Genomic DNA, 12,623 nt, shown 5'->3' on the forward strand with positions numbered 1-12,623 from the left:
AAAATTGTAGGGATATTTATTCACACAAATCATGCTATAAAAATAATTTACACATATAAAAATAAAATTATTTACATAAATGATAAATATTGAAAGGTGTGTTATAGGTTTGACATTGTGACTGGCTGCGAAGACCTATGTTCGAAAGGTTGCAGATGCCCACACTGAGGAGTGACATTACACTGTAGGATGCATCTTGAGCCAATTATTGCCATGCGATTTAATTTCTTTGATTTCAGTTTCAATTCCTCCAGGCTATAATTCAAATGTGTCATCTTTGTGAAATCCTCTGTATCTTGAGGATATAGATCATCACCTTTAAAAATTTGAAGAAATGTCTCTCAATGACATATACCATATTCAATTATTACCGTATTTCATTGGCATGGAACTCTAATTGCTTCTAATAAATCAAACAAAAACTGTATGTTATTTATATTACAGACTACATTTCTGAGACATAGAGTTAGTGTTATATTATATATATATAGAGTTATACAGTTAAAAACCCATAGAGCATTTTCCAACAACTTCCAACCACATCTCATCTGTTTGTTACTCGTTACAGTACGGCCGTGAAAAATGTATTGTCATATTTTTTTCCCTTAACATAATAATAAAGTGTTTCAGACTATGCCACTTGAAGTTGGGCTGAAAGAGATCTGTGCAACAGGATAAGTCTAGCGGCAGAGTTCTATCATTCATTTGTTCATTACTGTATTCAAAATCGTGAATCTGATAGAGGCTACTACTTAATCATACATGCACCTCTCTAAACATTGCTGTTGGGAATTCCTAACGAATTCATGATGTCAGAGTTATGTTTGTTTTGTGTTATAGCTGGTCGCCTGGTGTTATAAAAATGGCCTCTGATAGAGGCTGCATGAGATTTGCAACGGGTGGTTTGTATACCACTGATGGCATAAAAATAAACCAAATCATGCAGCTGTTATTTTTGTCTGGGTGAGTAGCAGAAAAATCCAAATAGATAAACTGAATGAATTTTCATTCAACATTTTGTTCCTTGGAAACAACTTGGATGCAACAGCCATTTTTTACAGAACTTTCTAACGAAGAACACATCACACTAATTAAAACTTATAACTTCATTTCACATTGGATTTAATGAATGAAATACTTAGTCTGAAATATTTCATATTCATCAATCTGCCGATATATATAAAAAAAGAGTTGAGCAATGCAGGTAAATATACCTATTTTGAAAAAAATTAAGAAATCATTCAACGTGATTAAAGCTCTTCCTGCTGTAGTGTATTCATCTTTAAAAAAATATATAAGCAGAATACACTACAGCAACGTACCCTCTCCCATTTGCTGCAATGTACCCTCTAACACATTTTTTAGGGGTGGAACGGTGGGAAAAATTCCTTGATATATGAGTTATCAATTCTACATATATACTAATCGTTTGAAAGAGAGCAAGGATGTAAATTTAAGTTTCAGCAGTAGAAAGTTACTAAAGTAAACTGAGGGCCAAGTAAAAATTTAAAAGACTAGAACAAAATGTATATCATGAAAATAAAACCAGTTTATAATGTAAAGATAATTTAATTAATTAATATATAAATAATTAATATATAATATAATTTAATTAATTAATATACATGATAATTAATATCTTAACAACACTCTATAACTCTTATGTAAAATAATGTCAGAAGTATTGCGAATTTTTGTGATAAAAACCAATGGCTGTTATCAGTGATATTTTTCAAGTTAGTATGATATTGATTGGGGCATGCATTAATTTGAATAAGAGTGGGGGGGGGGGGAGAAGGTGAATGCTCGCATCTGCATTCGCCCCATGCTGATATGGCAATATAATTTTTTCACTGAACTAATGGTGGGGGGGGGGGAAGAGTGACTATCTTCTTCTTCGCTCTCTCCCTGTATCTGCCTATGGGCATTGTTCCAGCCCTAAAATTCACACATCTCAAAACTTCTAAACAAAACAGTATAGATATATGATGGAGCAGTGCTTGACAAATTAAAAAAATATATTTTTAGGTGCCAGTCCAATTTCTTAGGAGCCATGCATGGGATTTTGCTCAAGAAAAATGGTACTAGACAGTATTTTCCTTTACTTCTTACATGTTAAAAGATGTAGAATAATGAAATCTGAGAATTTTGTGTCACCCTTAGAAATTTACTCCAATTTAGCAATCACATTTAGAAAATTTTGGGTGCCAGTACTGATTTTATAGTTGCTATGCCAACCTGGCACCTGGGATTTGTCCAGTCCTGTGCTAGAATATGTTATTAATATTAGATATATGGAGAGCTCAGCAGCCAATTAGTGTATGCCAATTTTCTGAAAACAATTTTCATATTGCACAAGTGACTTTCCATTATTAAAACGTTCAGTTGCCAAAGTACTCAAATTCCTATACTTATATTGCATTAGCAGATAGTGTCACTTACACTACCTGCCGAATAAAAAGATCTTTTAAAAGATTCTTTTACCTCATTTTTAAAGTTTATTGATTTACACTGATTGGCTTATGAGCCCTCTATACATTATCAAATGTTAGAACACACTTCTACATAGTACTGAATTATTTTACCAGGAAGAAGTAACACAGCTCCATCATTCATTGAGACAATGATAGGCAAACATTGTTCACAACCAAGTGGTTCCCTTTTCCTAGCAAAGTTGAGAAGCTCATGATATGATTTCAAAGGCAGCAGTCTCGAGAGTTCATAAACTTGAGGTGGTGGTAAAAACACTGAATTATCAGAAGTCGATTCCAACATATCCTCGGGTGAGCTCCACTGTAGGAGAAAAAATTGAAACATTTTGTTATCATGAAATAATTTCAGGACATTTCTAAATTTCATGTGATGCAGCTTTAACATGATTAACAACCCACTTCCACCAAAAACTTGTCAGACTTGCTGATAGGTACATATAAAACCCGTGGATAGGATCAAGAACAGTAAAGCAGTGTGGCCCTTAAATGTCTGAAAATTGTAGAAAGAGCATGACTAAGGGCAGTATTCACCAACATGATTATGTATGAATAAATCAACATATGATTATGTATGAATTGGACTGGCAGAGTTGACAGCAAGGGTATTTTAATGAATAATTCTAATGAACAGCTGGAGGTGAAAAGACAGTAATACACACACAACAGGGAGTGATTGAGATTCCGTGGATGAAATCAGAAATAATTTTCAATATTGAAAATTTGTAGCATGTGTTTTTTGAGGTTTTTTCTGAAAATTGAAAATGAGGGGGGACTGTATGAGATCATTTGGAAGGCTATAGTTAGGCGTTATTAGTCTTTATTTATTTTTTGGTCTTTTTATTCTTATATAAGTTCACAACAAAATAAATTAAATCAAAGTTGATTGATAAAGGAAGCTATTCTTATACAATCACCTTCATTCTAAGATACAGAACTGTTGTTTTTTCAATGCACATACACTTAAATTCTGTATCACTCACATTTCTTTAAAAACTGTGCAATTCAGCTGTTGGTTTAATTTTCTTGCTTTCAAACTTTAATATTGTGGTCTACAAACTTCAATATACCCATCTTCTTGACGGGAAGAGAGACAGGGACATTCTCCGAAGAATATTCTCTCAAAGGACTATTATAAATTACTAGAGAATATTCTTATCAAAAATAATTATTATACAAAAATAATAATTATTCTCAAGTTGTGTATCAAGATTATTTATTACTAGCTATAATACCCGGCGCTGCCTGGGTTTTCTTCCATGAGGCTGTTTGGATCACGTGATATCTCCCTCTTTCTTTGAGGGGCATGCAAACCGTGTCTAAGTTAACCAATATGACGACTTCCTGAGCGACTTCATGAAATAAACAAATCTAGATTTAAAGAAACATAGAAACGAATATATTTTTTTTCCTTTTTTTAAGGTAGGTATTTCGATCCCCCCCCCCCCCGAACCTTAATTTATCCATCTGCCTGTTTCAGCTTTCAAAAATGCTTAATTGAAGCTGTGGAATTTCTTTGATGTACTTTACGGGCCCATAATTAATTTTAAAACATCCTAAACTATGAATTAATGCAGTTGAATATCAAAAGACAATACGGAGACATTATTTTTCATGCTTGAGGAGATATAAATAAAAAGTTGAAATCAATGTTATTGCATGAATGTCTAACTCAAAAGAAGGTCCAGCTAATTACTTCATTTTTAATCTCCTGGGCTTCGTATATCTCTAAGCGACCTCAATATTTCAAAAATTGAGAATTCAATACAATTTTTAAAATTATTGATGGGGCGGAAAATCCCACTAATTTCCGCATTTCTACAGTAAAATCGACAATTTTAGCACTGATTTCTATGAGGATCACCCTTTCCCTGACCCTCAAAGCGATGCTGATGATGATTAAAAAACCTCATTACTGGGAGTATTGAAAATGTGGCAAACCATTATAAAGGCATAAACTATTATACATATACTAACAGGATTAAAGAAGTGACAAACCGTTGTAAAGGTATATACACGTCTGAAACGCATTGCTAGGGAACCACGGTAACCAAAGTAAACGTTTGGAAAGTGATTGTTGAGGCCCAAAAACCATTGTTGCCGGACAGTTTTTTGCCCATTGGGGCATTTGCCCTGGTCTGACGAAATTTTAACGTAGCCTATCGTTCAAGTCGGGTCCCATTTGGCATATATGCAAAATTTGGTGACGATCGATCTAAAATTGTAGATTTGTATAGAGAACATACACACACACAGAGAAAATCAATTTTATATATATAGATAATACATGTTATTACATATATTCTTGATAATACTCTCTGGAAAGATTTCGGTAACTGAAGAATATTCTCTGGAAGGACTATTATTAATAACTTCAGAATAATTCTTATTATTTTCTATAAGAATATTCACCAGTAATTTATGAAAATAGTTCTTCCAGAGAATATTCTCAATGATATTATACGTAACCATATTATAAATAAGAGAATATTCCCATCAAGAACTTATAAGAATATTCTGAAGTTATTTATAATAGTAGTCCTAGCAGAGAATATTCTTGAATATTCTTCTCGATGAGATATTCTCCGAAAGATTACTCTCGAGAATTTTACATCTCTAGACTGCACTAAACTGTTTCTTGGGATATAAGATAGTGGTCACATTAACATGACTCTGCTCTGTAAAATTCACTACTTAACCATACATGCACCTCATAAACATTCCTCTGACTTTCCAATGAATTGGTACATACAGGAAGGAGCAAGTTGTGTGTATATATATGCATGGCCCTATCCTATTCAATTTGTCAGAGATGCTTGTTTCATGTTACACTGGTGCTGCCAACTGTCTTCCATATTTTGAGCACAATTCACTGCACTACCTTCCCTCCCTTGCAAACATCTAACATCTTTTGATCCAAGGAATGTTTGCCAAGAGAAGGATTTAGAGCGACTTTTTGCCTGCCTATTTTGACTATTTTTAGTGCCCAAATTTCCAGGTGATCGCTATCACATGCTAAAATGGTTAGGTTAGCCTATTTGGTATATATAAGTTTTAGTTACACAAATAACGTCTCTTCATTTTAGAGAAATAAAAGAAAGGGTTATACCTTCATGATAGTGACTTCACCCTGATCGAGCAAAACATCTGGTTTCCTAGGCAAGCAACATAAATAGAATATTGTGTCGTATCGCCTGTGCTCAACTGTTGGCGTCAACCAGCCAGACCATTCGTACAAAGACCAAATATCAGGACACATACTGCACTCAATGCAGAGATTGATGAACTGATAGGGATCTTTATGGACTTTGTCTTGCCAGTTTTTGACATCAACCTGATTAGAAGTGTGTGTCGTTGCTTCTGGAATTTTTTCTGCAGCTGGATCAGTTAACAACAGTATGCCTGTTTCTTCGAATGTTTCTCTGAGAGCAGTTATACGCAATGCAATATCGGGTAGCAATGGTTCCCCTCTGGAAATATTATTTTTAGATTTCAGAGTGATAGAATCTTTGATGATGGGAGGGCGTAGACCAGCAATTGACTCAGAAAATTTCATTAGTTTGCTTCTCGAGATACCAAACTTTTCATAAACTTTCCACCAGGACGGTGAATAATCTGCAGGTTCAACTATTCCACCAGGAAAAACGTAAGCATTAGCCATGAAAGAACTCGACCGGCTACGTTGTACCATCAATACATTGTAATCGCTACTAGAGGGTTTGTTTTTATGGTTCCAATTTGCAGAATCCATAATCTCAGCAAAGTTGTTTCCTTTAGCATTGTCATGCATAGATAAATGAGCCGATATAATCAAGCTTGCAGCTTCTCTCCAAGGAGGCTTGTCCATGGTATCTGGAAAAAGCGAAATGAAGATTTTCAACCTTCCTTGTTTAGAATATACAGATAAGGTGAGAACATCACCTGTTTTGGAAAAGTAAAAACCTCTTCATTGTCAATGGTGTGTTACAGTAAAACCTCGATCAACTGAAGCATGTGAAAGAAGACACGCAGATCGAATTCAAAAGCATGAAAGTGTCAGGGAATATGATTGAAGTTTTTAAAATTTACAACAAAATTGATAGGATGGACCATTATTGAGACACTGTCAATCTAGTGTTCCAACAAGAGGACACTAGTTTCTGCTAGTGAGTAGCAACTCCAGGCTGTGGTGTTGCAGGGAATTTCTCTGTATCAGGAGTGTGAAAAATGGAATAGCTTACGTTAGGGAGTCACAAATTCTACTCCAATTCACACGTTTAAAATGAATTATGTTTAGGCTATAATGGGATGAATCGAGAATATATATATATATATCATAGCTGTCAACATTAGAGAATGAGAATTCTGAGGTTTCACGGATCCAAATTCCATAGAAAAATAAATGCAAAAGGGATCTTTAAAACATTTTAAAGATTTTTTCATTGTTACAAGGGAAATTTTAGGGATATTTTCCCATAGCAAAAACTGTGACACCATGCAACCCATCGCCAATCATGGCCAACTAGTGAGTTAAACTACCTCTGAAAAATCTCCCCGAATCTCGTAAAGCAAAAAAAATCTCTATCAGGCCCGAACCGGACATATGAATAAAGCAGATACATGCGATCGTGCCAATTTTGGATTTTGAAAGGCCGGATTGATGCTTGCTGATTGGCTAATAATGTGTTTTCTCCCCAAAAATTAAATATTTTTTTGTGATTTGACACATCAGTGACAATTTACACAATGCTTATAAAGCAGTTTTTTGTGGGAAAAATTCTTGGTGAATAACTTATTTCCCTGAATGTAGGGAATTTTTTACAATCACGGGCGAAATTCTGGAGATGTAAGAATTTTTTGGGAGTCCAGGAGTAGAAATTCGAAAGCCTCTTGCAAAATCTGGGAGCCGTGGCAGCTATGATATATATATATATATATAAATCTTTATGGGCGAGAGATGTGTTTTATTTTATCATAATCATTAGAGTGGGACCCGGGTTCGAGCCCCACCGTCGCCACAGTGGTGGTCGGCTGAAGTTGGTTTTCTGTGGTTCCCAACGTCGAGGCGCAAATGCGAGCCGATCTCCCCGTTAAAAAGTCTCGCCACAGAGAGCAACAGACCTACAAACAGTACAAATATTCAGTCACGACACATCACTCACTTCACTTCTGAGATATAGATGGCAGCACTGAAAAATCATACACAACACTAGATACGCACTCAGACTGTTAGGTACACACAATTACACTTCCGGCACAACACACTAGGTAGAAAATTGCCTATGGCGATAGACCTGAGTTGTGCTCGGTTAAAAAAAAAAAAAAAAAAAAATCATTAGAGTTTTATTTTAGCGTGTATTGGTTTTCTCGTGATAATTGCCAATAACAAACTCTACGCCTCAGAAATGTAGTCAGTAATATAGATAACAAGCAGTTTTTTTTTTTAGTTAATGATTTGGCAATTTCCTTTCTAGATCATTGGTGCTTTTCTTCCTGGTTAGTGATAGTCTGCTATTTTCTTTTGCTGGCGTTTTTTTTTTCTACCGGATATTATTAATATTCCTTCAGCTTTTGGGTTATTATTTCCTTCTTTTTCTTGCTATGGTTATCGTCTGAAGGTGATGTCACCTTTAGAGACCACTATTAATTATAGTAGGCTTTGAATTAATCGAGTCAATTACCAAATGCATGCACATTTCGGAGCTTTTTTTCTTTTGGTTTATTATATATATTTTATCGTACATGCCGTTTTCTAAGTATGCTATATTCAGTGTTATTTGTTGGAACATTTTATTTAGAATTTTTTCTCAGGATTACGTATGGATTCTCTCCGGGTTCTACACATTTCATATTTCTATTTTAATTCCCGCAATCATGTTTTTATTGAACCGAGAGATTTTTTTTTGAACTGAAAGTTGTATTATTTAAAAAAAGGGGTCCTGGTTTAAAAAATTTTAAATTTCACATCCGGTCTACGATGTTGTACCTTTAATTTCGATTCCTTATTTAGTCTAAGAATTTTTTGCTATTGTTTGCTTTTGTCACAATCATAATATTATACTTTTTGGCAATGTGTTGGCAATGGTTTTTTTTAAATTTGGCAAGAAAGACATCCGAAAGCATGACTGTTAGACGAACTCTTACTCATCGCCAAAAAGGATTTTTTTTTATATGAATTTTTTTTTCGTAGCAGCCTCAACTAAGATTCTGTGAGCGGGATTGTGTCAAATTTGGTGATTTCAAATTCCGCCAAGGTGTTCAGCCTTTTATGACCTAAAATTTATTGTTCACCAAACATCTTTAACAACATGAAAATTGAGATGGCTGATAAAATAGGAATTCTTTCCTTGCAAGTTAGAACATCACAAGGGGAATTCTGGAACCAATGAAGAAAGTGGCCATAGGATTCACAGTGAATCCCTTGGCCTCTTTTCTTATTGATTCCAGAACGCTGGTGAAACCATTCACGAACCCATTACATTTGGGTTTTGTATTCCTATTCTGGCAAACCCAAGAACAACCAAATTTCTTGTTGCGATCGCGGTTCGTAACCACGCTAGGGCCACATTTTGGGCAAGAAACTATAACTTCTTTTGCAGATATCAGGGCAACTTATGCGTCAAGAACTGAAGTGTTGTTTTTTTTTTTTGCCTTACTGTAGAATGCTTATCGATGAAAAAACTGAAAAATTCACAAGTACAAAAGATGTATGATAAGAAACAGAGCTTCGGCATGTTGCTCAATAAATTTCAATGTTGATGAAAAAGAATGGCACATGTTAGCTTGAAAAACATTATTGCCGCCAACGAAAATTTTCTAAAGAGCCAATTAAAGCATCAAGATAATCAGTTGGCGGCAAAAATAATCGCCAAATTTGGCGCAACCTTGTCGGGTATTTCGCTTTTAAGGCCTTTGTATACATATAATGATACATGAGAAAATTAATAATTAATTTTAACTTGATTACTAAGTGAATATTACAGTACTTAGACTGAATGTGCACAAGTGACCCAGTGCCTATCTCATTTCCTTACTAAGAAAACATTAGTATCGGGCCGTTCAAGTATTACATAAGCAAATTTTTAGCCATTTTTGACCCCCTCCCTCCCCTTGTCAGCAAAAGTAAGCAAAACGCTGACCCCTCCCGTCAGCAAAATGTTGTCATCAGCTCTGCCCCTCTGAAACCTAACGCATATTGGTGGGATCAGAGACGTACACGGGGGGGGGGGGGGTTCTCTAGTGCCCCCTTTCCACGATCAAAAATTAATTTTCGTAATAAAAAAAAACAATTTTTTTTTTAATTGAAATTTCGGAAGAAAATACCTTTATTATAATCAATTTCTGTTCATTTCAGCGAACCAAATATGGCCCTGGGGGTTAATTGATGCAGCCTGCCCTCTTCAAACCTAATTTTGTAAAAATGAACTAAACAGCACATTTATAGATCGCTTAAGTGTCCTGTGGTACAATTCCAGAACATTTAAGCGGCCCGTGGCATATTTTCAGATCACTTAAATGACCCGAGACACAGTTCCAGAACACTAAAGCAATCCATGACACATTTAGAGATCCCTTGAGTGACATGTGACGTAGTTTTAGAGCACTTAAGTGGCCCCCAGTGCGGTTCTACATCACTCAAATCACCCGCGGCACATTCTCAGATTATTTAAATGATGCGTGGCACATTTCCAGAGTACTTAAGCGGCCCGGGCACATTTCCAGATCACTTGGATCCGCGAAACATTTAGAGATCACTAAAGTGTAGGTCACTTATCAATAGGGGGGATGTTACTTCAATTGCCCACAAACTATCGAAAGGTTTTTCTCGTTTTTGGCGCACCAAGTAAGATGCCATTAAAAATATTTCATATTTTCATAAAAGGTGGTTGATGACGTAAGCATTATCCAAACCCCCCTCGTCATCAAGTCAGCAAATCGGAACCCCCCCCCCCCATCGATGATGACGTAATACTTGAACGGCCCCTAGCGTGTTAATACCCTAATGTGTTATCGACGTACTTTGAATACTTTTATTATTTGCACAACCATAGAATCAAACAAATGGACTTGCCGGAGACCCAGCGAACGGGAATCGGACAATTTTTACCAAGCTTTGGAGACTCAAGGATATTATGGCTTCGTAAATTATGAATATTACGACCGCATGAACGCAGGTGACTTTTATTGAATAACTGCGTTATTAATTTCATTTCTACTTTGTCACGAGTTTGTGTTTGTTTACATTTTGAGCATGTCGTGCGTTGTGTTGCCATACAAGCAAAACGAAATCGCACAGAGAAAAAAACTTCAGCGAAAACATTCGAAAATCAACCATGATCTTGATATTTTAGATGACCATACTTAACCCAGAAAAATTCGGAAAATAGAAACCTGAAATACAGGGAACCGGAAATTTCAATACGGACCTAAATCATAGGTGGAGATACGAGCGGGAAAGGTCATTTCCCCTCTCCGACATCAAAACTGTTTGGGGGGCGGGGGGAAATCATTGATAAATTAGGAACATAAAAAGTAGGACCCATGCTGCTATCTATTATTTAGCAAGCAAACGAAAAAAACTATCATCAACTACTCTAGTTCTATTTCTATACCATAGATGACAGCAAATTTGCTATCCGAGGTCAAAGCCGTCTGAATTTTGATATGTCAACAAACATGGCCGCCCGTTAATGGGTTCCTATGCGTTAACTTGGATCTGCGACCCGCTTCTTGAAAACAGGTCCTGATGGAAATGCTGGAACAGGCTACCATCGATGTAATAAACTCTCCCTGAAAAGCGCCAGTTAAAAAAAAAGTACCTATTCCAGGGCCAAGTTATTTTTCTAAGGCCCTACCAGGCAAATTCTTGAAAAATTCAACCAGATCTCATTTTGCGAGGCCCTTTCTTCTCTTGAGGTGCCCGGGTGGGCCGCAACGAATTCTTTGACGTGTATTGAATTTAAAATGAATGATTAAAATGATATTTAGATTGATTTAAAGAATTTTTTTCGATGATTATAAATAAAGCAATTGATCTTTTTTATTACATTATTATATTTTTCAAGGGCAAAAAAAATAAAAGGAAGCGAAAAAATAACTGCGGTTAACAGTTAAACTCTGTTAGAAATTACATAACCCCAAGTAGTCGCCTGACGTCAAATATGACGTGAAAATTTGGTCATTTTCTCTGAAGGACGTCAGTCAAAAAAAAAAATCACGTCATTTCAAAGTCATTTGGTGACCACGAACATTAAAGGTCAGGAAATAACATGATTCTTGATGACCTTAATGAAATATCAGGTCATTTCATGACCTTATTAGCCATGAAGGTCATGAAATGACGTGATTTTTTATGGCGTAAACGATTTTGCGTCATAAAAATCACGAATTTCTTGCCAACTGAAAAATTCTGTTCCGGATGGAAATATCAAAATTATCCAAAATGTTTGTTAATGAACCTTCAGAGGGTGTTTCAAAATTACCCTAGGCCTATTCGTTACTGGTTGTCACAAGATAAATGAAGTACTTTTAACTGCGATTTTGTTTTGAATGGAAATGCAAAATTTTTCAATGAGTAATTGTTCATATAAATTTATCAACGTACGTTATATAAATTAGAATTGCAACCATTTCATGTTTTTTACGGACGATCAGAAGATCTGTGAAATCTGTCAAAAATTCAAAAAGATGCAACGAATTCATTGATCTAAAAAAAATGAATTTTTTAAAAACTTTTTTTTTTCGATAATTGTAAATAACGCAAATAATTATATTTATAATTATATTACTATATTTTTCATGGATAAAAAAATAAAATAAAACGAAAAAATAACTGCCATCGGCTAAACTCAGCAGGAGATTAAACGGTAATTGTAATATAACTAATCAATACTTTTAAAGTCTTTATTAAATAACACCAGGTGGCTACTGCTACTTTAGCGCGATCGGTTAAGGCATGGCGTGAGATACATAGGAACAATCCGGAGAGAAACCAGGTTCGACTCCGACCTGCGCCAGAAAATTATAAATCCCCCCCCCGTCTCTTCGAATAGCGCCATCTATCTTCTGAAAGTTTAACTATTTGCAAATGGTCATTTTTTGACGTTTCCAAAATGGACATAATGACCATTTTATCACGTCATGTTTGAGACATTT

The 12,623-nt window shown here is 35.4% G+C and overlaps 1 protein-coding gene across 3 annotated transcripts; it reads right to left on the reverse strand.

The window, feature by feature from the left end:
* On the reverse strand, positions 1 to 10,735 carry LOC149075838 (acyl-coenzyme A diphosphatase NUDT19-like). Of its 3 annotated transcripts, none has more exons than XM_089243354.1 (4): positions 10,576 to 10,735; positions 5,599 to 6,341; positions 2,586 to 2,793; positions 1 to 316 (listed from the first exon to the last, which is right to left on the reverse strand). In XM_089243354.1, exons 1-4 carry the CDS (start codon positions 10,676 to 10,678, stop codon positions 102 to 104), a joined length of 1,269 nt encoding a protein of 422 aa, XP_089099480.1. In that variant the 5' UTR covers positions 10,679 to 10,735; the 3' UTR covers positions 1 to 101. The 3 variants fall into 3 exon arrangements, with proteins under 3 accessions (XP_089099480.1, XP_089099481.1, XP_089099479.1); XM_089243355.1 differs by having other exon boundaries at positions 10,488 to 10,733; XM_089243353.1 differs by having other exon boundaries at positions 10,540 to 10,720.
* Between the last annotated feature and the right edge of the window lie 1,888 nt (positions 10,736 to 12,623).

Source organism: Pholcus phalangioides, unplaced genomic scaffold (genome assembly GCF_987345545.1).
Source record: "Pholcus phalangioides strain wild (caught in Gottingen) unplaced genomic scaffold, Ppha-v1.0 ptg000015l_1, whole genome shotgun sequence".
Classification (NCBI taxonomy): Eukaryota; Metazoa; Arthropoda; class Arachnida; order Araneae; family Pholcidae; genus Pholcus; species Pholcus phalangioides.